At 36.0% G+C, this 20,614-nt stretch overlaps 2 protein-coding genes across 3 annotated transcripts in view; one reads left to right on the forward strand and one right to left on the reverse strand.

Moving 5' to 3' along the window:
- Positions 1-3,754: 3,754 nt before the first annotated feature.
- Positions 3,755-11,073, forward strand: LOC306852121 (nucleoside diphosphate kinase A-like). Of its 2 annotated transcripts, XM_079388773.1 has the most exons (5): positions 3,755-3,811; positions 4,415-4,547; positions 7,443-7,544; positions 7,685-7,797; positions 9,825-11,073. In XM_079388773.1, exons 2-5 carry the CDS (start codon positions 4,419-4,421, stop codon positions 9,940-9,942), a joined length of 462 nt encoding a protein of 153 aa, XP_079244899.1. In that variant the 5' UTR covers positions 3,755-3,811; positions 4,415-4,418; the 3' UTR covers positions 9,943-11,073. The 2 variants fall into 2 exon arrangements, with proteins under 2 accessions (XP_079244899.1, XP_079244900.1); XM_079388774.1 differs by lacking the exon at positions 3,755-3,811 and having other exon boundaries at positions 4,205-4,547; positions 9,825-10,775.
- Positions 10,137-20,614, reverse strand: part of LOC306852120 (caskin-2-like) — a 50,377-nt gene continuing 39,899 nt past the window's right edge. The window contains exons 14-21 of the mRNA XM_079388772.1: positions 20,430-20,508; positions 19,115-19,200; positions 18,250-18,360; positions 17,998-18,099; positions 17,711-17,849; positions 15,438-17,060; positions 13,609-13,849; positions 10,137-11,833 (exon numbers count right to left, since the gene is read on the reverse strand). Of these exons, the coding sequence (XP_079244898.1) occupies positions 11,737-11,833; positions 13,609-13,849; positions 15,438-17,060; positions 17,711-17,849; positions 17,998-18,099; positions 18,250-18,360; positions 19,115-19,200; positions 20,430-20,508 (2,478 nt within the window). The 3' untranslated portion in view covers positions 10,137-11,736. The remainder of the gene's footprint in view (positions 11,834-13,608; positions 13,850-15,437; positions 17,061-17,710; positions 17,850-17,997; positions 18,100-18,249; positions 18,361-19,114; positions 19,201-20,429; positions 20,509-20,614) is intronic.

Here is a 20,614-nt window from a genome sequence, read left to right on the forward strand (position 1 = left end):
GAAATCAAACACTAAAAATACCTGATTATTGGTTCTGTGCACTCTGCCTGCTACAGCGCAGACAAATATATTATGCGGAAAATTAGAGCACAAAAAAATCACAGTGATTTACAATTACATGAGGTGACCTGAATAAAGCTGCTAGACTACAAATGTGATTAAAAGCAAAAGGAACAGATATTAGAGAAAATTATGTAATTTACAATAGACCTTTTACTTGCTGATACATTTCCTGCAGTTTCTCCCCAGAGCTGTTAGACCTCAATGAGAATTACATAATGCTTTTGTGCTGATTGACTGACATTCTGCCACATTAATTAAGTATAACAAATAACAGGGTTTGATACCAAGTACGCAAGATAGGGAAGTAATGTATATTAAAATTGAAAAAGGGCGAAAGAACAAGATCTGTAGTGACTTACAGTAAATCAAACTTACAGTCACTATGAAGCAGACAGTCCTTCACACTACCACTTGGCAGCGACCTCATTTAATCCTTACTTTAAGCCCTGGTAAAAATAGAGCATGGAATACTGTTGGATAGATTAGTAGAGGATTATTTATCCATTTAGTCAGATAAGTGTATATTATGTTAGAAGGAAGGATGTGGAAATAATAGCCCTGAGTGTCATGTCCCTTTAGCCGATAGCTAAGATCTACATGATAAACTAGACTGTAGATACATATTAGTGTTTAAGGAATAGTTCACCCAAATTTACTCACCCTCAGGGCATCCAAGATGTAGATGAGTTTGTTTCTTCATCAAAACAGATTTAGATAAATTTACATCACTTGCTCATCAATGGATCCTCAGCAGTGAATGGGTGCCGTCAGAATGAGAGGCCAAACAGATGATAAAAACATCACAATAATCCATAGGTAATCCACACGACTCCAGTCTATCACATTGTGAAGTGATATTGTGCATGTTAGTAGGAAGCAAAATTTACATTTTTAACTTCACACTGTTGTTTTCAGCTAAATTATGCGTCCTCTATCCATTTTATTGCTTTTACCAGAGAAAAATTGGCTCATCTGAATCAGGTGAGAAATATGCACAGATCAGGCACCGTTTACAATCATATTTCTTTTCACATTTACAAATGATGGACCGGAGTTGTGTGGACTACTTACAAATTGTTGTTTTGGGGTGAACTATTCCTTTAAGTTGCAGTCATATTTCAAATTTTGAGGGCAAAAAAAAAAACTTTTTTTTTTTTTTTTGGCAAGTGTGTAGCAATAGAAGAAGCAAAACTCTCAGAGAAGTCACTTTCAAACTAAGCAGCTTTCCGTTGGACAATGTGGACAATATGGTGCATGGATTCCTATTGAATGGATTGCACTCTTGAAAATTCATAGAACCGTAAATGTGACTGCACCTTTAGACCACATTATTGTTCCTGTCAGGTTCTGTTGAACTGACACTCACTTGTGAACATTCAACTTTTGCTACAAAAATTTGGTCAGTAATATGACTACCCATGCCATTGTGCAGTGTAAATGTTTGGGTTACTGGGGGCATTTGACTTGTTTGTTTCTTGTCTTTTTCTCAGGGTCAGCATCATGAATCCCTCTTTTACCAAACCTGCATTGACTGCAAATAGGAATGATGGGTTGAGAATACAAATTAATTTTTGCTAAAACTGGACCAAGTTTATCAGCAGTCGCTCTTGTCATGTCAGGGTCATATTTGAAATGGATAACAGACTGAGAACACTAAAACTTTGGTAGAGTTGTATGTATATATATATATATATATATATATATATATATATATATATATATGTATGTATGTATAATGGAAAAGTTGAAAAACATACAGCATTATTGATTAATGCTACGTAGTGCTGTCAAGTGATTAATTGCAATAAATCACATCCATAATAAAAGTTTGTGTTTACATTATATGTATGTGTACTATGTTTATTATTTATGCATCTACAAATACACACACATAGTATATATTTTGAAAATATTTACATGTACATACATTTATGTTTATGCATGTGTTTGCATTTATATATAATATATATACACATAATAAACACAGTACACACTCATGCTCATATATTATGTAAACAAACACTTATTTTGGATGCAATTAATCGCGATTAATTGTTTGACAGCACTAATGCTCCATGAAAACAAATGCGTTTTTACTTTTCTGTTTCTTTTTCCTTATGTGTATGCAAATTATATTTACGATTTGTTTAACATCTTTTAATTCAATATTAATCAAAAACATTTATTTTCCAAAAGACATAAAAATTCATGCAAATAAACGGTTATTGAGTAGACCATATACCATAATTAATATATTTTCTTAGACAAAATCCAAAAACCAGGATTTTCAATTTACTAATATATAAAGGCACTTATTTGTATGAGCAATGAAGACTCCTTTCCACACTCCTGCTTTTCATTTTATTGTCAGTGCAATACTTTAAGAGGACTGAGACTTACAAGCCACCAAATTGTAACATTTATTTGCCAGGAACTAAATTTATTTGTCATCCAAATGCCAAGGCTTTTAACTGCTTCGTATGCCTTCACTGCAAGTTGTCAAAAAACTCTACTAATGGTCAACTGATAGTGTTACAAAAACAAGAGCCAAATGTGTCACTACACTCTGCATGCGTTAGATACTAAACTGACAGTTGCATAAAACGTTTAATGGAACTGCGGAAAAGAGTACGTGAAAGTGCATATAAGTAGCTGACATGACTGCGGTGATGTGATTCCCTGAGGATTAAGTCAGTATATGATGCTTAGGGATTTGCTGCATATTTCTTAACTGTACAGATGGTCTAATGGGTCCCAAATCTCACACCAGGGAAATATGTTGTACAGATAATGGCCATGAATGTACAGAATGTAATGCTTGGCTTAACTGGAGCTCTGATCGGTCCCTCACTGCCCCTGTGCTGTTAGATTAGTGCCCTGTGGATAAATTGCTTCTGGTGCACTTAGCGAATCAGATATTTCATCATTCTCTAATGTGCTTTGCAAATGCTATGACTGCATAATGAATTTTGATAAGCAACTACACGCACCATAACTCAGAGTTCAGTTAAAAAGAATGTTGACAAGATACTAAAGTTACACTATAGACAAAGCACAAAACATTAATTAAATGAGTGATTCTTTTTAATTATTATTAATGCATTTATATAGAGAGATGCATACAAAATAAAAGAAAAACGAAAATAGTAACAAATATATTTTTGGGGGGGAATTAATAATAAAATTAATTAATAAAAATAGCCTATAATTTTAAATTAAAATCTAAATGAAAAAAAATTAAAGTATTGTTTATTATTATTATTATCATCAATTTGCTATTTTAAATATAATGCCTCTAAATGATGCCAGAGTTTAACTTAACTTTTGAATATTAAGAAATTTTCACTGGAATAAAAAGTGTTGCAACAAGCCCCATCTTATTTAGGCTATATATTTACGATCATATTAAATATTAAATAATATCATATTTAAAAAAATAATAATAAAAAAATACAAATGTGTTGTTGGGGCAATAAAAATTAATTATGCACAGACAGAAAGAGATGTAGCCTGTTTAAAGTTAAGAACTTTATCCCAATAGGGCCAACCTAATAATTTAATATAATCAAGCAAGATTTGTAAAGGTATATGTGTTGCGTATCGCAATAGATTAAAAATCACCGAATGCCACAGCACTGGAATCAGACTCCGCCCACCTCCATAAAACACTTACTGCTGATGATCATGGATTAGTGAAAGCGCATGCGTGAGGAATCAACTTCAGACTCGTGGACTGCCGTCAGAAAATGTAAGATAAATATTTTCACTCCTTTTTATTACATTATTACTGTCAATGTGCCAAATGAAATAAGTCAATGGCCGGGTAAATTTGAAACAGTTGGTAGCCTACAGTATGTTGCACACACGCTGTAATCTACTGTATAACGTTACAATTTAAGCGCGTCCACTGATTTGTTAAACAAACGTGCGCGTAACAATCTACCAAATATAAGTAGCCTTTTCTAGAAGTGTAGTTTAAATAAGCTTAAATGTGAAAATTATATTATTTTTGAGCCTTCAATGTCTTTTTATAAAATAGATATATGACTAAAAGTTTGTTAAAATGAATACGTGATCAGATAAAGTGCTGGGACCGGACGCGTGAGGACAGCTATCAGATCAGATCACTATTTAAGCTGTCAGTCTACAGAAAGGTTAAGACAGGGAAGAAAGGATCTCACTGTCACTTGACATGTAATTAGTGATGGGGTCAGGGGCTTCTTCATCCAAAGCCCCCTCCACACCTTCACCCCAGTGTGCCAAATGTGCGACTGCGTACGTTTGAATGCACTTCTGTCATCGCAACTGTTCTTCTTGTGTATGTTTTACCGGTATTTGTTTTCATTTTAAGCTCAATGTCTGGAAATGAAGAGCGCACGTTCATTGCCATCAAGCCTGATGGAGTGCAGAGGGGACTTATCGGAGAGATCATCAAGCGTTTCGATCAGAAGGGCTTCAAGTTAGTTGCCATGAAGTTAATCCAGGTAAACTGAATTAACAGTTTTAATCTCGATTGTTTTGATAGGACTTGCCTTTCCTTGTAAAATAGTAAAACAGCGTTTAGTTGGCAGTTACATCCACAGTTTATTTGTGTATTGTGTGCCGAATATGACAACAGATTTATTCAACATGTATACCTTACGAAAATGAACCATGGTTTTTCTACAAATAAAGCCAAAAACTCATGGTTACTATAGTTCAACCATGGTAACCCCATGGATTTGCAACACTAACCACAGTTTAACCACGGTAGGTATTTGTAGGTTAGTATAACTGTGGTAACACAAATGGTAGTCAATTCGCCAAAAAGCATGGTTACTACAATTTTACTATAATAAAACCATGGTTCATTTTCGTAAGGGCAGAATATTTATTCAAAAATATTTGGTGGTAAAACATCTACATCACTGCTCAGCTCTCATCAACGTTCTTTTACCTCAGCATCTTCTAGCAAAAGGATGATACTTGATATGTGGATGGCTTTCGAAAAAAAAACTTGTTACATGTTTTCCCCTTAGTCCATAATAGTAAAAAAAGCTAAGGGAACTTAAGCTCTCTCTCAGACACACTTGTCTTCTAAGCGTTAAATCAATTACTAACTCTAATTATAGTTGTTGGGGTCTGCAAGGTTGCACCTGCTATTTATATCCCTTGTGAAAATATTTACATATGCAGGTCCTTTTCAAAAAATTAGCATATTGTGATAAAGTTCATTATTTTCTGTAATGTACTGATAAACATTAGACTTTCATATATTTTAGATTCATTACAACACAACTGAAGTAGTTCAAGCCTTTTATTGTTTTAATATTGATGATTTTGGCATACAGCTCATGAAAACCCAAAATTCCTATCTCAAAAAATTTGCATATTTCATCCGACCAATAAAAGAAAAGTGCTTTTAATACAAAAAAAAAAAAAAGTCAACCTTCAAATAATTATGTTCAGTTATGCACTCAATACTTGGTCGGGAATCCTTTTGCAGAAATGACTGCTTCAATGCGGCGTGGCATGGAGGCAATCAGCCTGTGGCACTGCTGAGGTGTTATGGAGGCCCTGGATGCTTCGATAGCGGCCTTAAGCTCATCCAGAGTGTTGGGTCTTGCGTCTCTCAACTTTCTCTTCACAATATCCCACAGATTCTCTATGGGGTTCAGGTCAGGAGAGTTGGCAGGCCAATTGAGCACAGTAATACCATGGTCAGTAAACCATTTACCAGTGGTTTTGGCACTGTGAGCAGGTGCCAGGTCGTGCTGAAAAATGAAATCATCTCCATAAAGCTTTTCAGCAGATGGAAGCATGAAGTGCTCCAAAATCTCCTGATAGCTAGCTGCATTGACCCTGCCCTTGATAAAACACAGTGGACCAACACCAGCAGCTGACATGGCACCCCAGACCATCACTGACTGTGGGTACTTGACACTGGACTTCAGGCATTTTGGTATTTCCCTCTCCCCAGTCTTCCTCCAGACTCTGGCACCTTGATTTCCGAATGACATGCAAAGTTTGCTTTCATCCGAAAAAAGTACTTTGGACCACTGAGCAACAGTCCAGTGCTGCTTCTCTGTAGCCCAGGTCAGGCGCTTCTGCCGCTGTTTCTGGTTCAAAAGTGGCTTGACCTGGGGAATGCGGCACCTGTAGCCCATTTCCTGCACACACCTGTACACGGTGGCTCTGGATGTTTCTACTCCAGACTCAGTCCACTGCTTCCGCAGGTCCCCCAAGGTCTGGAATCGGTCCTTCTCCACAATCTTCCTCAGGGTCCGGTCACCTCTTCTCGTTGTGCTGCGTTTTCTGCCACACTTTTTCCTTCCCACAGACTTCCCACTGAGGTGCCTTGATACAGCACTCTGGGAACAGCCTATTCGTTCAGAAATGTCTTTCTGTGTCTTACCCTCTTGCTTGAGGGTGTCAATGATGGCCTTCTGGACAGCAGTCAGGTCGGCAGTCTTACCCATGATTGCGGTTTTGAGTAATGAACCAGGCTGGGAGTTTTTAAAAGCCTCAGGAATCTTTTGCAGGTGTTTAGAGTTAATTAGTTGATTCAGATGATTAGGTTAATAGCTCGTTTAGAGAACCTTTTCATGATATGCTAATTTTTTGAGATTTCATGAGCTGTATGCCAAAATCATCAATATTAAAACAATAAAAGGCTTGAACTACTTCAGTTGTGTTGTAATGAATCTAAAATATATGAAAGTCTAATGTTTATCAGTACATTACAGAAAATAATGAACTTTATCACAATATGCTAATTTTTTTAAAAGGACCTGTACATATATGGATAGCTAGTTGACGTAAACATGTAAAAAAATAAAGTCTAACATTGAAGATAAAACTCATGCTATTTGTAAATCTAAGAATGAAGATACATTTTTCTCATGTTATTTGTATGTTAAGTTTTTATTTTCTACATTTTTGCTATGTCACACCATAGGATAGGCAATTTTTGTGTGTTAACTACCCATATCTATCTATCCATCTATCTATATGTATATGGTTAGGGGGAAAAAGGCCCTCATATGCCACTGAAAATAAAAGCTAGAGGCAATTATTGTATATAAATATTAAATATAATTTCTAATGAATGTTTAAAAATAGAATTGTATTATAACTGCCTTTTAAATGTATTTTCTTAAATTATATTACTTTGATTAAAAACTTACTATTTTTTAGTCTCTAACTGTGGCAAGCTCTATTTAAAACTTGCACCTGTTATATATATGCCCATGTGACCATCGCATTAAAGTAAATATTGCCTTCAAATATTCAGTCACAAAAAAGTTGAGGTCAAAAGGATATGTGGGATTAGAGGACCTTTAATTCTCAAAACTTTGTAGGCTTTTTGCTCATATTTTGTATGCTTGTCTTCAATGCAGGCCGATGAGGATCTTCTGAGACAGCACTACTGTGACCTGAAGGATCAGCCTTTCTTTCAAGGGCTTGTCAGTTATATGTCCTCTGGCCCTGTGGTTGCCATGGTAAACCTATTTATATTGTTTTCCCCAGAGTGCAAGTCTAGGGCACTTTGAATTTAATAATATTTCTGGCTTATTGCTAATAAATATTCTTCATTCATTTTATGAAGGTGATTAATGTTATTTCTGTGATATATTTTTAGGTGTGGGAGGGTTTTAACGTTGTAAAAACTGGCAGAGTAATGCTCGGCGAGACTAATCCCATTGACTCCAAGCCTGGGACTATCCGAGGTGACTTTTGTGTTCACGTTGTCCGGTAAGATGTTACACTATTCTAAAATAACATTTTGATGACTGCGTTTTAAACAGCAGATGGTTTATTTAAAGAAAAAGCCTGAAAAATTAATACATTTCTTGTGTAAATGTATTGCAAAATAATTGTAAACTCAGATCAGCAAACAAATCGTTTTGACAAAAAAAAAAAAAAACACATATACATATATATATATACATATATATATATATATATATATATATATATATATATATAATTTATAGTTGTATATAGTTAATATATAGATAATATATAGTTGTTTTTTTGTTAAATTAATAAAAAGTGATGGTAAAGACAGACTTATTGTTAGAAAAAATATATTTTGAAATTCTATACTATATAGAATTCTATACTAAATTCTATACTATAATGCTATCGTTTCTGAACTATACTATAATTCTTTCATTTCTGAATTTATTAGTTTTGTTTTCTTTGTATATATCGATTACTTTGGTTGTTACCAACATCTGGTGAAAATTTCAAATCAACAGCACCTTTAGAAATATATTTACTGAGAAAAATGTTGACATGTTCAATACTTATTTTGCCCACTGTATGGGTGTGTGTGTGTGTGTGTGTATCGTGAAAAAGTTCAAGTGAAACTTTCATATATTCTAGATTCATTACACGTAAAACATTTCAGAAGTTTTTTTTTTGTTTGTTTCAATTTTGATGATTAGAGCTTACAGCTCATGAAAGTCAAAAATCCAGTATCTCAAAATATTAGAATATTTGAGTTTCATTAAATGACCATCCCTACAGTATAAATTCCGGGTATCTCTTGTTCTTTGAAACCACAGTAATGGGGAAGACTGCTGACTTGGCAATGGTCCGGAAGACAATCACTGACATCCTCCACAAAGAGGGTTAATCACAGAAGGTCATTAGTGACAGGTGTGGCTGTTCACAGAGTGCTGTATCAAAGCATATTAAATGCAAAGTTGACTGGAAAGAAGAAATTGGGTAGGAAAAGGTGCGCAAGCAACAGGGATAACCGCAAGCTTGAGAATACGGTCAAGCAAAGCTGATTCAAACACTTGGGGGAGTGGACTAAAGCTGGAGTCAGTTCATCAAGAGTCGCCACGCTCAGACGTCTTCAGGAAAAGGGCTACGTCTGAAGCATCTTACCTGGGCTAAGGAGAAAAAGAACTGGGCTGTTGCTCAGTGGTCCAAAGTCCTCTTTTCAGATAAAAGTCAATTTTGCATTTAATTTGGAAAGCAAGGTCTGGAGTCTGAAGGAAGACTGGAGAGGCACAGAATCCAAGCTGCTTGAAGTCCAGTGTGAAATTTCCGAAGTGGTGTCTGCTGGTGTTGGTCCATCGTGTTTTATCAAGTCCAAAGTCAATGCAGCCGAGATTTTGGAGCACTTTATGCTTCCATCTGCTGACAAGCTTTATGAAGATGCTGATTTCCTTTTCCAGCAGGACTTTAGCACCTGCCCACAGTGCCAAAACCACTTCCAAGTGGTTTGCTGACCCTGATATTACTGTGCTTGATTGGCCAGCCAACATGCCTGACCTGATCCCCATATGATAACTATGGGATATTTTCAAGAGATTGATGAGAAACAGTCGATCCAACAATCCAGACAATTTCAATTTTTGAAAGCTCAATAGTGCCTCAGCAGTGCCACAGGCTGATTGCTTCCATGCCACTCCTCACTGATGCTGGAATTTGTGCTAAAGGAGCCTGACCAAGTATTGAGTGCATAAATGAACATACATTAAATACCTTGAACTTATCTGTTTTGCAAATCCTTTTTTGATTGATTTTTAGGAAATATTCTAATATTTTGAGATACTGGATTGACTTTCATGAGCTGTAATGCCTAATCAAAATTAAAACAAAACTTTTTAAATATTTCACTTTACATGTAATGAATCTAGAAAGTTTAACTTTTTGAAATAAGTTACAAAAAAATGATCTTTTTCATGATATTCTAATTTTCTGAGATGCACCTGTATTTATCTGTACTTGCTTTTGCTAATATTAAATTGCTTTTACTTCAGGAACGTCATTCACGGCAGTGATTCTGTTGAAAGTGCCAACGCCGAGATCAACCTGTGGTTCAAACCAGAAGAGATCTGTGACTACACCAAATGTCATGACAGCTGGCTCAACGGCTGAACACTTTCTTCTTTTTCAGCTCTTTTCTCCCTCCCGGGTGCTTCTGATTTCAATCAACCCATTTTAATTTTTATTCCCACTGTTTCTGGTGTTTGTCTTCACAATAAAACCAAAAATGATTTCTATCCCATGAGTTCAAAGGCCAGCTTCAATGACCTGGTACTATATAATAAAACAAATGTTAGAGCCACTTTGACATGAGTATTCTGAGAATTGATCTCTTGACGATTTTATTAAACATAATACTTTATACGTTTATACTTACTGTATGGTACTGGTGGCCCTACTCAGGCTAAGCAACAAACCCCCATGTCTTTAGCGCAATGCCACACAAAGCACTGCAGTAAGGAATGAACTTGGGAAATAAAGTAAAAAGTGCTCATTTAAATGATACTGTAGCACCAACAGTGCTGTTGTCCATTAACATATCATTATACCATGTAATATAAAACCTATAATTCCAGATTGTTACTTACAAAAAGAAAGCATGCAAGAACAAGATGGCCTGGTCTTCTCCCAGTTTTTACATATTCAATTCTTTTGAACAATGTAGTTTACATCAAACAGTTAGAGAAAGGTCTCTTTCAGTCAAGTACTGGTCGTCCTGCCAGTGTACAGTACATTCAGAAATAAATTTGTACAATAAAAGATACATAGTGCATACACTACATAAAGATGGTAAAAGTGTAAAAGTCACAGAAGTGAATAGAAATGAATGCTCCATTTGAACATTTCTTATCCTGTATATTCTACCAGATGGTGATGTTTTTGTGTTTTAACCACATGGGCCCCGTTTTATTAAAATAAAAGTTCCCTTTTGGTCATCCGAGCCTAAAAATGTAGTGCTTTGCAACGGTTTCTATTTTTTGCTTCCCAGTTTCAGAATTAACAAAGAGGGACTTTCCCTTTTAACCTGACAAACCCAATAAATTATCATTCTGGTACAAAAATATATAATAGATGTAATCCATATAATGTTTCTCTTTCCCCAAACACAACGGTTGTCAAAATATACTATTAATATGCTAAGAGAAGTCATTTTCTTAACATGTTAAGCTCTAGTTGAATTCTTATGCAAAGACTGAAACATGCAAGTGTACAGTGAAACTAAAAATATACTGTACAACACCGAATCTATTGGCATGGACCTTTTTTTTTTAATAGTTATAGTTACAGTACAGGTCAAACATACTTGGTCCATGAGGTTTGGGTCATTAATAAATCAAGCATTTTCTTGGTTATGTTTTTGATCAGCTGTATTAATGCTTTTGAACAGGATCTTTCAGTCTACCAAAAACAAAATTGAAGAGTGATGAATCTCAGAGCACTTGAAACCGAGTTCAGGTTGCATCTCACCTTGATTTTACACCGTATATCCATTTGCTAGAGGCCAACTGTGAGCACAACAGGAAATTAAAGCGTCTCTTTTGAAAGAGCTTTACTACAGTAGATTTGAACAGTAAGTGCTTACATTCGGCAATCTTCACTGCAGATACGTCCTGTCCGAGCGAGATGAAGATGCAGAATGCAACAGTTTGGTAAAAGATATGTTGAAGTTCTCAAGTGGATTTTTTGGAAATTAGAGGCACGATCCAGCCAACAGACACACCGTGGTCCATTAAAACTGGTACAGTATATAAAATTAGCTAATTTAATTAAACTGTAAAACCAATGCTAGGTTCACTGAAGTGCGTAAACTAGGTGTGAGAAGTTAGACACTGAATGTCTAAAACATCCAGATGCTCCCATGTGAAGGCCTCACACAAAGGTTATACCTGTAGGAATTACAGTAGGTCAATCCAACATGGCTTCCAGCTGGTCAGCAAGATCATCGAACATGTTCCCTATATCATCAAGAATGTTCCCAGCTGACTTCACTGTGTTAATGCCCCTGAGAGAAAGAAGAGAAAGAACAAGGTTAATATGGGAGTATTGTGAGTGTATTTGAGTGACTTAATAAAGTAGTGTTTACACTGATAGCAACCTGTAGTCATTTTCAATTTCAATTTGAGTTTGCGATTTTCAGGACCATGAGCAACTGTTGGAGATGCATTGTGGGAGTAAAGTTTCCTTCCATGCAATGCACTTCATCTCAACTTTCAGTGTGATAGATGAACCGGAGATAGCATTAACCATGTATTATAACCAAAATAACCATTTTTATTTCAAATATTTTGTAATTAATATGCATATTTAAAAGTTTGGATTTTTTAAAGAAATGTATTCTTTTATATAGCAAGGTTACATTAAACTGATAAAAAAAAGTGACAGAAAAGATATCTCTAGTGTTACAAAAGTTGTCTATTTCAAAGAAATCTTGAAAAGCAAACATATAACCATTCCCACAAAAATATTAAGCAGCACAATAGTTTTGAAAAAGAAAAAAAGAATAATTTTTGAGCACCAAATCAGCATATCAGAATGATGTCTGAAGGACTGTGTGCTGAAAAAATATGGTTTAGGTTTTTTTGTTTTTAGAAATTGCTAGTAAAGAAACATTGAATTAAATTAGATTTAAGCAGAAAGACTGAAAAATGTTCTTGTAAAATGTACTCCAATTATCTTTGTTTCGTTTACAGCTTTAAATAATATTTTGTGTGTGTGACACTGAAAAATGGAGTAATGGCTGCTGAAAATTCACCTTTGCCATCATGGGAATTCTTTTATTTGAAATTGTAATATTTCACAATAATACTGTTTTATTGTTTATATATTAATTAGTGCTGTCAAAATTAGCATGTTAATGCAGGCAATTAATTTTTAAATATATTTGGCGCAGTTAATGCAGGGGCAGAGCTAAGGTTGGCCACCCCACTCACAAATCCTGCTTCTGCTTCGGTCTCTTTTTTCATGACAAGGATTGCGTTTATTTAGACGTAGAACATCTTTACGACCACATCCTTTCAGACCCGCGCTCCACTTCACCTCAGCTCCAGGCGCAAGTCAAACGAGTGTGGAAGTGGTACAGGTGACTAAATTCAAATATCATGCTATTAAATTAATATATAATTAATTGCTGAGGTCATATTATAAGGTACAGTAGCAGTCCACTGTTTAAAATGTTTCATGTTTCACTTAATATATAAAAAAAAAAAAAAAGTAGCCAGTATATAGTGTTCGACACATTATATGACCAGTCAGGAGCGTCAGGATTAGATTCACAGCATCTATATTTAAAACACTATGACAGGAGGGGGGTTTATCTTGGAGTAGCATATGCTCCGCTATGAGCTAAATCTGTTCAAAATGCAAAATGTGGTTCAACGCAGACAGATTGACCAGCTACACTGCTGAGTGGATTTGTTGTGACAAAACAGGATGGGAGTCAAATGAAAGTCCAAATTGTAGACACCATCTGTCTCCATCCGTGAGATAAGGACATCAACAATCTGTCTTCATTGCAGCCAAAACTATCAAAGAGTCAAAGGAAAAACACACTAGTTTTAGGGAGATCACTTATTGCTAGATTTCCCAGCGGGCTTGTTGTGACAAGCAGTCATTCAGTCATTATAGGACCATCTGCAAACCTGTCTCATCGAAATACAGAATATAGAATTTCCTCTACCGTGTGGAAAAAGTGGATTCACGCGGTTTAATACTTTTCTGACCTATTATATGACAAAAAGGACAGTTACAAACATACAAATATAAGTGGTTGGTGTTAACCTGTCTGCTGGATCTTCCTGAGCCAATTTCTTCTCCACAACTTTAAGTGCTGCCTCGAGAGACGTGCTGGTTTGCTCGAGTTGTTTGTGGACCAGCACATTCTGGCCTTCCGTCACAGCCTGTGGCTTTCCTGCCAGTACAAACTGACCTTGAGCTGCTTTGTTTGGTGGACAGTGAGCCAGAGGACTACAGGGAGGTGAGACGGCAAAGGCCACGCTCTGTACAACACTGACTGTCACTCCTGAAGAAAATTGGCCACAGCAAAAAGGTGGAGATAGAACAAGAATTTAGTAAGAGCATACGTACGATCCCAGGGCTAGTTTTCTAATTCAGTAGCATCAATTAGTGCATTTATCATTAATAAACAAACTATTATTCATTGTTTTTGGTCATTGAATTGAAGCTCAAATAAAATACACATTTTAGATGCTTAAGAAGCTTACATTTGAAAAAATTACAAATGTTGCCTAAATAACTGAAATATGTTTAAGTTGAAGTACTAATATTACTAAAATTGAACGTCTACTAATAACAAAGCTTAATAGATATACATATAAAAAACAAAAGCACATAACAGAATTAATCAAATGCAAACTAAAAAAATACACTAAATATATAAAATATTAATAAATACTATAATAAACATAAAAACACTAAAATAACACTGGATCCAATTAATTATAATGAATAAAACAATGAAGTTCTGCCCTATATATTTTTGCTTTTGACTCAGAAATACATAACATTACAAAAGTAAAATGGGCTTACACACAAAAATGGAAAAATTCTAAATAAAGCATCAAGTAGATTAACCCTATAAGACTTTTAAATCTGTGTGTATACATGCGTTTTATATGATTAAAACAGGGGAAATTATTTTTAAATAAACGACTATTTAAAAATATTGTTTTAATATTTGCCATTTAAATAAAGACAGATTAAGCGGAACATATTTAAACGCCTCTAATGTGTGATCAAACCTCCTGTACATTATTCAAATCATATGCATATAAAGACCAATTTTAAGATCCATGGGTGCTGATGTGATTTATTGGTAATTTGAGGAAATAAATACTGTTATTTAAAGCTGAGAATGACAAATATAAAGTATAATGTCTAACTAGCACTCAAAGCAGCTTGTTTTCAGGCATTAACAGTTCTGCTGTAAATGAGCCTATACGACTTACACATTCATAACTATACTACTGTTCAAAAGTGCGGGCTCTGTAAGTTTTTTGTAATGTTTTTAAAGTCTCTTAATGCTCACCAAGGCTGCATTTATTGATCATTAAAAAAAAAATTATTAATGTGATGGCAAAGCTGAATTTTCAGCATCATTACTGCAGTCTTCAGTACCACATGATCCTTCAGAAATCATTCTAATATGCTGATTTGGTGATCAAGAAATATTTATTATTATTATTATTATTATTATTATTAATGTTAAAAACAGCTGTGCTGCTTAACGTTTTTGTGTAAAGTATCATTTTCAGGATTCTTTAATTGATAAAAACTTTATTTTAAATTAAATCTTTTGTAACATTATAATGTATTTACTGTCACTTTTTCAACTGAATGCATCCTTGCTGAATGTGAAGTACTTAATTTATTTTAAAAAATAAAAATTAAATAAAACCATACTGACCCCACACTTTTGAATGGTAATATGCTTGGAAGTAATTAAGTATTTGTTCAAAATAAATTTAAATAAATTGAAAAATATTTTTCAAATAAATATCCTTTTCTAATACAATCTTCAAACTCGCATTTATAAAATATACATAGTGCTTTTTCTTATTTTAAATAATAGCCTTAACACATTGCAATACCTGAGTTTCCTGCAGAAGAATGGCGTGTGGGTTTAGAAGGGGTGGGAGGTTTATGTGGAGATCCTGGTTTCGGAGAGAGGCCAGATTTATAAGGATTTTTTGCATTCTGCATGCATTGCGAGACCATCTCAGTCTCAGTGGCCCTCTCATTTCCTATTTGCGTGCTGCTGCCCTGACCTTTCATATGCAGTTCCTTTGGCTTGTGTCTCCTTTTGACTGTGTCTGATTCCATTAAGTTAAACTCCGGCACCTCTAGGGATGATTTGATCGATTGCACCGGCTTCAGAATTTCAACAGTGGCCTCAGACTCTATCTTAGCAGATGCTATTTTGGTCCTTTGTTTGATGGTAACTTTGCCCTCTTCTGCGAAAGGTATGCTCTCCTGTGAGGATGTTGAACCTTGTTGGTTCCTCAGACAGCTGATGTTATCATCAGCAGGATTTTCTCCACCATGCCTCCTTTCATACGTTGAAGATTCACTAGTGGTCCTCCTTCGGTTTTCCATATTTTTTGTCGAGATAACTGGGGACACGGCTTTAAAAACAGGGTTGTTACATGTCTTATTGGGGCTTTCTGTATTGTTCTCCAGCCTAGCTGCAATACTTCTGACACTTCCTGCGCTCTCCATTTCAACCCCACTTGTAGTTACCCCACTCGGGGCAGAGCTTAGTCGCTTTGGAGGGGGAGGAGGAGGACCTTTCCTCTTGGCACGTATGGCGAAGGAATGACTGCGACCCACTTGGCGCTCACTGGAACTGTAAGATGGTTGGCTGCGGCCGGGCTTGCGAGTGAGTGTGGCATAAGATGCCACATTGGCGGTTGTTGTTGTAGGGGCTGAGATGCCATCTTCTTCATTCTCTCCATCTGACATAGCATAACGTGAAAGACTCTGAGTGCGCTTTTTGGGCTGGGATAGGTCCCCGTTTGGCTGCGGGGCTCTGATTGGACTTGGGCTTCCCATGTTTGCGTTGTAGGTTTGATGCTGCAGATAGTTGAAGCCCCTCTGATGAGGTGATCCATGATGGGGCTGAGAAGCAGAAACCACCGGTCTGGTGAGGACGGGTGGATATGCGAAACGTGCAATTTTACTAGTGGTTATGGGTGGCGTCCTTATCGGACTGCCAGTTGAGGGGTGATGTTGTTGTAGTGGCAACACTGGCGCCATTTTTACAGGTGATATTTGGCTTCTATCCTGAGATTCCTTGCTGGGACTGTTGTCCATACTGCCTAAGCTCTCTTGTGAGCAGCTGTTGGGGGTTACCGATGCCATTGGACGTTCTTGCGACCGTCCTGACCCTCCTGACCGTGTACCGATGCTTTCTTGACTAAGACGCATGGATGTTCCACTCATGTTTCCGAAACCATCTTGGCCTCCACCGTGTCCACTGTGAGCCATGGCGTTCTGTAGCTCAACGCTCAGCTCGCTGTCCTGGAAGGTGAGCATCTTTGGTGATAGAGGTGATGAGGGGCATTCGGAGCTGTCGTGATGTTCAATGGCCACCAGCTCGAGGGTGGGAGGATCTCTCCTGCGCTGTAGCAGCGCTTGCCCCTCGGCCTGGTTCTTACGAGCCTTCTGGACGCCACTGAGCTTCTTAACAGCAAGCATCAGCTTCTTCTGATGGCCTGTAGATATACATAATGTGTCAATCTACAGATGTACATTATTTAGGAAAAACAAATACTTTGGAAACAGAAATGTGGTTTTGGAATCTTGTGTAGAATTTTTGATCAAGGCTTGAATCCACAGTACCATTTAAATGCATTTGTGCAATCTATCTATCTACAATACCATTCAAATGTTTGGTTAGTAAAGTTTATTTTTTTTTTGGAAGAAATTAATGCTTTAATGCAGAAGGATGCATTACATTGCCCAAAAGTGAGAGTAAAGACATTAATAATGTCACAAATGTTTTTCCATTCCAAATCTATTACAGTTTCCACAAAAATATCAAGCAGTACAGTTCTTTTGAATATTGATAATACAAAATTTCTTAAGAAAAGTTCAAAAGAAATTCTTCAATGACAAATCCACACAACAGACAGATTTCTGAAACTAAAGATGAAACTGAAGACCGGAGTAATTGCTGCTGAGAATTCAGCTTTGCCATTACAGAAAAAAATTACATTTAAAATATTTTTAAATAGAAAAGAGTTGTTTTAAACTTTAACAATATTCCACAATATTACAGTTTTACAGTATTTGATAAAATAAATGCAGCTAAACCTTATCACTAAAATCAACAGTAGTGTATCTACTGTATCCATTCACTTACCCAGCTTAGTGATGCCAATTTCCTGTAGATCCTCCCATGTGATATCCTGCACTATGTTGATGGAGTCATATCCATTCTCTGCTAGCTTTTTCTGGTATTGTGGCAGCCCAATAGCACTGAGCCATTTCCCAATATCAGACTGAAACAAACAGACAAATTTCATCTTCAGTGCCTCTGTTGGTTAATCATATAAAATCAACGTCTGTGATATGAATCTAGCAATTATCTGTTTATTAACTCCTGAAGCTCTCATTAGTGTGAAACCCTTGAACTTGTACAGCACTTACTGGAATGTAATCTGGCAACCACTCTGGGATATTCATGTTGCCGATCTCCATGGAGATCTTCTTGCGGTGGCCAGGCTTTGTAACGCCAATAGCAGTGAGATCCTAAAACATAAAAAAACAGACTGATACACTTAAAACATTAATAGACCGTATGTTCAGCTTTGATATCTATTGAATGCAGTAGTGAATACAATGAGTTGTGCAAACGTAAGCCTGTGTACTTGAATGCTGATACACAAAAAGAGGGCTCACCTCAGGGGTCATTCTGCTGATTGTGGGCACATCATAGCCAGCTGTGAGGAAATTAGTTGTGTACTGCTCAAGCTGAAACTCACAGAGCCACTGGTAAATAGCCTCAGCATCCTATAACACAAAGAGACGACTGAGTAATACACACAAAAGCTCAATGGGTCAGTCATGTAAACATCCACAGTTCATTTAGATATAATTCTCTAGCTTTAAAATAGTTTAACATTTTATTTTAAATGGAAAATAGACATACTACAGTACTGCAAACTGAATAAAATAAAATGACTGTGCAATGCTGTGTTTGGCTACTATTCCAAGGGAATACTAGTTTATTACTTAATAGTGTGTAGTATACATTATACGAAAAAAAAAAACACTTTATGCAACATCAGCACATTAGCTCATGCCATCTAATTAACATGAAAATAAAAACGGTTGTTTTCAACTTATCCACACGTGTGTGTGTGTGTGTATGTATATATATATCATATATCATCACTACTAGGAGTAATATATGTATAATATCTAAATTATATATGTTATACATTTTGCAAAACATCCAGTACATAAACTGTATAAACAACATTAATATAAAAGTATTACTATTAATAATGTTAATAAATAAATAATTAGTGTAACTGAATAGTAATTTACAGCCACTATTATTACTACCCTATATTTATTATCCAGTTTTGTGTAAACAGATTGGTATGATTTGCATGGAAATGAACGGTCAAATCAAGCACACTGCATAAACAATTTACATGGGGCTGACAGTGTACACTGCATATGCTACATTGTAAAAATAATATATACTGCAACAATAGCACGAGTAATATGGTAATATGCAGTTCTGCCTTGGTCTTGCCTTGCCATCCAGAAGTTGCTGTGGGTGTATGACATGTTGTTCTCCAGGTCTGGAGCTGCTCAGTGGAATCCTCCGTCCAAGAGCACCTAAAGCACACACACATTTCTGTTGGTCAGGGACTCTGCTATTGCCTTAGGCGGTGTACTGTGGAATCAGTGCAGTCTTTCATACATGTTATTATACCTGCATCTTTATACTTTAGTGTGCTGATGAAGTACATGTTTCAGAAGAAAAACATGTTCTCCTGTTACCTGAGGCTGTTACCTAATAGATCATACCAGAATCTCGCAATCACTGACACTTAGAGAAGAGGATTTAAGACCTAAAGCTGTTTTGATGAGTGATTGTGTAAGTATGTGTTCATTTGAGAGACATGCAAATATATTTCTTCTCAGATAACAAACAGTACTCCAAGGATGTGCTTGGCAGGAAACAAACACGTACAGTTATTAAATAATAAAAATCCATATAATGATAATCCATTAACTCGTAACCAGGCATTACGATTTTTTAAATGTCTGCAGTGGCAATAACATGTAAATATGCCCCCATTTAACTCACCTCCAGAAAATAAGCTGATTTTAGGAGAGTTTGTTGATCTCATGCTTATTTTTAAATTCTCGTCGAGTCAAAGACACTACAAAAACACTCTTGTGTCCGTGCCACTGATAATCTTCTCTCCTTCTCAAATTCTCTTCTATTCCTTGGTATTTCTGACTTGCATACAACTTTGCCTCCATCATTGCATCCTTCCCTTCTAGTGAAATCTGACACTGCACAGTATCTGTCTTTAATACATAAGCAAGGCAGCTTAAATTACCTGCTCATTTTTACTTAAAGCGGTCTTGGGAACAAACCTTTTTCTCCACTTAAAACTGTAGATTTATGAAATACTTGGCGATTTTTTAAATATTAATAAAACTAATGAATACACAGGTCTGAAGTGATATTTGTATTAAATGATTCTCTGAATGTCCTGTTCATGGAAAAGACACAAAATGTGGACATGCTCAAGGATATTAAAAATTATCTGAAGGACAGTGCATGAGTCTTTTTTAATTGAGAGCATTAAACTTTCAATGACTGCTTTTAAACTTTAATATACAGAGGCTTGTAAATGTATTTGGATACTTAAGGCACATTTAAGTACTGCATTAGCTGTTTAATATATGATATTAAGCAAAGTAGCATCTACTGATATCAGAGCTTTTTTTAAACATTATTAAATAATTAAATAAACAATAAAAGTACTTAATTTTAAGACATTCAGAAATTAAAATAAATTAAATTCATATATAACAGCAGAGGTTCTGACCTAAATGAGGGTCCGTCTGTTTTGCGGGGTCAGGGGCCTGAATGCACAGTTCCACCAGTTCTCCAGCAGAGGGAAGCAGCTGCATGTGAGAAAACCACAGCAGTGTCACATTTAACTCAACAGCTGTCTGGCAGAAATAGCTCAGAGACACAATTACTGCATGTGAAAGGCTTCACACAGAGAGT

The sequence above is a fragment of the Barbus barbus genome (assembly GCF_936440315.1).
Source record: "Barbus barbus genome assembly, chromosome: 32".
Classification (NCBI taxonomy): domain Eukaryota; kingdom Metazoa; phylum Chordata; class Actinopteri; order Cypriniformes; family Cyprinidae; genus Barbus; species Barbus barbus.

Bases quoted from the DNA above. Each gene is read 5' to 3' on its own strand.
- LOC306852121 (XM_079388773.1), top strand. From the start codon at position 4,419: ATGTCTGGAAATGAAGAGCGCACGTTCATTGCCATCAAGCCTGATGGA. The intron at 4,548-7,442 runs GTAAACTGAATT...TCTTCAATGCAG, and splicing joins TTGCCATGAAGTTAATCCAG to GCCGATGAGGATCTTCTGAG. The intron at 7,545-7,684 runs GTAAACCTATTT...ATATATTTTTAG, and splicing joins CTGGCCCTGTGGTTGCCATG to GTGTGGGAGGGTTTTAACGT.